Genomic DNA, 2,486 nt, shown 5'->3' with positions numbered 1-2,486 from the left:
GTCGCATTTGAAACAGTAACAGACTGTTTCTACATCTTTTGTCAGTTAAGTGCTCAAAGCTGAAGGACACAATAAAATATGTACTTTCACTGTTGAAGAGGGCAGCAAAGCTGGGTCCTTGTGTGGGAAAAGTGGAATGCTGGGCATTTAAAAGAGCTCCAAATAAAAACAGTTGCTTTGACATTTCAGAAGATTATGGTGTATGTGTGAGACAAAGCCAAGTGCAGACGATAGGGGGGGTGTACCAGCTTGTGCACAGCTACACAGAAGATCTCACTGTTGCAAATGGTTTCCTTTCTAAAACCTCCCACATATAGAATGGTACAGACGTTAGTCTATTCACTTGTGTTTTCCTTCCCTGCCAACAAGTTAACCATTCTTTGGTTTGTAGAAAAAAGATCACTGCTTCAAGAGAAGATCTGTGGAGGAACTCAAATTTAATGAAACCATGATATTAGTCTGGCTCTGTTTGTTCACCATCTCAGCTACAGTTGAAATTTTGCATGATGGTAAGTGACTGCTTTTTTTTAAATACTTTTGTAAAATAATTATGAAATCACTATTCATGGAAGTCTTCAATATTTTTTACAAGTTTATGTTTTAACATACATTTATGTTTTGTTTAATAGATGACAGAAACAAATATTGTTGGTTTTTGGAACAAAGCTCTTTATTATAACAGTACAAATATTTACAGTGAATGATAGAAGTAGTTCCCCTATGAATGTGAAAAAATAGAGCAATTCATTTAATATTTGTTTTTGTTTTCTTTTGCTAGAAAACCTTTATTACGTCATCTGAACTGTCTTTAGAATTTATATCTCAACTAAGATCCCCAGAACAGAAGTTTTGCATTTGCACTTAGCTAATATATGTATGACTACATAAGATTATTTGTGTATGCAGTTATTTATTTATTTATTCTTGCATAAGTGTATTATTTATCAACTTGTTACTTGAAGTTTCCACTTAAAGTGGTTTCTTAGAGGTTCTGGTAAATTCTGTGGAGATGCAGCTATTGGCTACCAAGCTTGACTGACTGGTATTAGGTGCTGAAGATGAGGGGGGGAGATGGTGCACCACTGGAATTCCCATGCAGAGGTGATCAGGGTTGTTGCCATTACCGATCTAATTATTAGTTTGCACTGATTCGTTCTGACCAACAGGATGGATTTTCACCTATTTCTGGGCTTTAACTTATTGATTAAAATGCTGCATGACTTGCTTGCTTGTTAAGATTGTATCAGTACATACTACTATTTATTTTATATTTTAAGTATTCTAGTATAATAGTAACATTGCTATATTATCTCTTGTAGGTTTGCACCTAAATTATTTTAGCTTTGTTTGAGTTTGAAAGCTTTGCAATCATTAGCAACCCCACAATCATATATGTGTGCACACCACGCATATACACACACACACACACACACACACACACACACACATGCTCACATATACAAGAGCACATGCATGCATGAATACATGCACACACACACACACACACACACACACACACACACACACACACACACACACACACACACACACACTGACACATTCACCAATATGTTTATGTATGTCTCTTTATACTCAGTTTGCATATGTGTGTGTGCGTGTGTTCTTTTTACTTTGTATGATAGCACATCCTGCTGAGCATGCAGATTAAGTATCTCCAGTTTATAAGTAATCCTGCATACACACTGCAGCAAACATATTAGCAACATCAAAACATGCATTATTTTTTAAATACATTTATGTTGCATGCAGGCATCCTTGTGTTACAGTACCATCTTTCTAGCAACACCATTTCATTTTATTAGTTTATTGATCCAGAACACCGTAAGTTAGATGTTCAGTGCTATACTGTTATGGACTACAGTAGCAATTGAACCTGCACCATTTTGAATCTTATGCCACCTTGTAAGACAAAGTTCACATGCCATTCCTTTTTATAAATAACTGAGATACTTAACAGCGTGAGTCATACTGTGGCACCCAGCATTCTCCAGCCACTTTGTGTCCATTGATTACAAATGTGTATTAGCATACAGGGAGTGAAGGATATGTCAACGTGCTTCCTATGAACAGAAATGTTTCATCTCTGGGAGGCCCTAGTAGGCATGACTTAGAGAAACAACCCCATATCACCACAATGATATCCAGTCATTGAAGAGGGCAGAGACTGGTTTCAGGACTGCCTCATCATGTTTTATATTAAACCATCTGCACCACAAAATCATTTCTTCCAGAAAGAAAGTTTAGTACAAGTATCACTGTCTTTTCAAATGTGTTTTTCAAGTGTTGCCTGGTATGCAGGTTACAATGCATGTGATTTTATATCATAAATTCCGAAATTAAAGTTGAAAAAAGGCATACTAATTTTTCCTAAGTCTGACCCCCCCCCCAACCAGCATACAAAAACAAACACTTTCCGTATCCCCACAGACAGATATATGCATGCATTCCTGAATGCAAGATAGGAC

General features: G+C 36.6%; 1 protein-coding gene across 1 annotated transcript in view; it reads left to right on the top strand.

Moving 5' to 3' along the window:
• The first annotated feature begins 301 nt into the window (after positions 1-301).
• Positions 302-2,486, top strand: part of LOC122813145 (cell adhesion molecule 3-like) — a 394,215-nt gene continuing 392,030 nt past the window's right edge. Inside the window, exon 1 of the mRNA XM_044085295.1 lies at positions 302-509. Within this exon, the coding sequence (XP_043941230.1) occupies positions 449-509 (61 nt within the window). The 5' untranslated portion in view covers positions 302-448. The remainder of the gene's footprint in view (positions 510-2,486) is intronic.

Source organism: Protopterus annectens, chromosome 10.part0 (assembly GCF_019279795.1).
Source record: "Protopterus annectens isolate FY-2018-M chromosome 10.part0, PAN1.0, whole genome shotgun sequence".
NCBI classification, from domain to species: domain Eukaryota; kingdom Metazoa; phylum Chordata; order Ceratodontiformes; family Protopteridae; genus Protopterus; species Protopterus annectens.
This window is presented reverse-complemented; position numbering and strand designations above follow the sequence as displayed.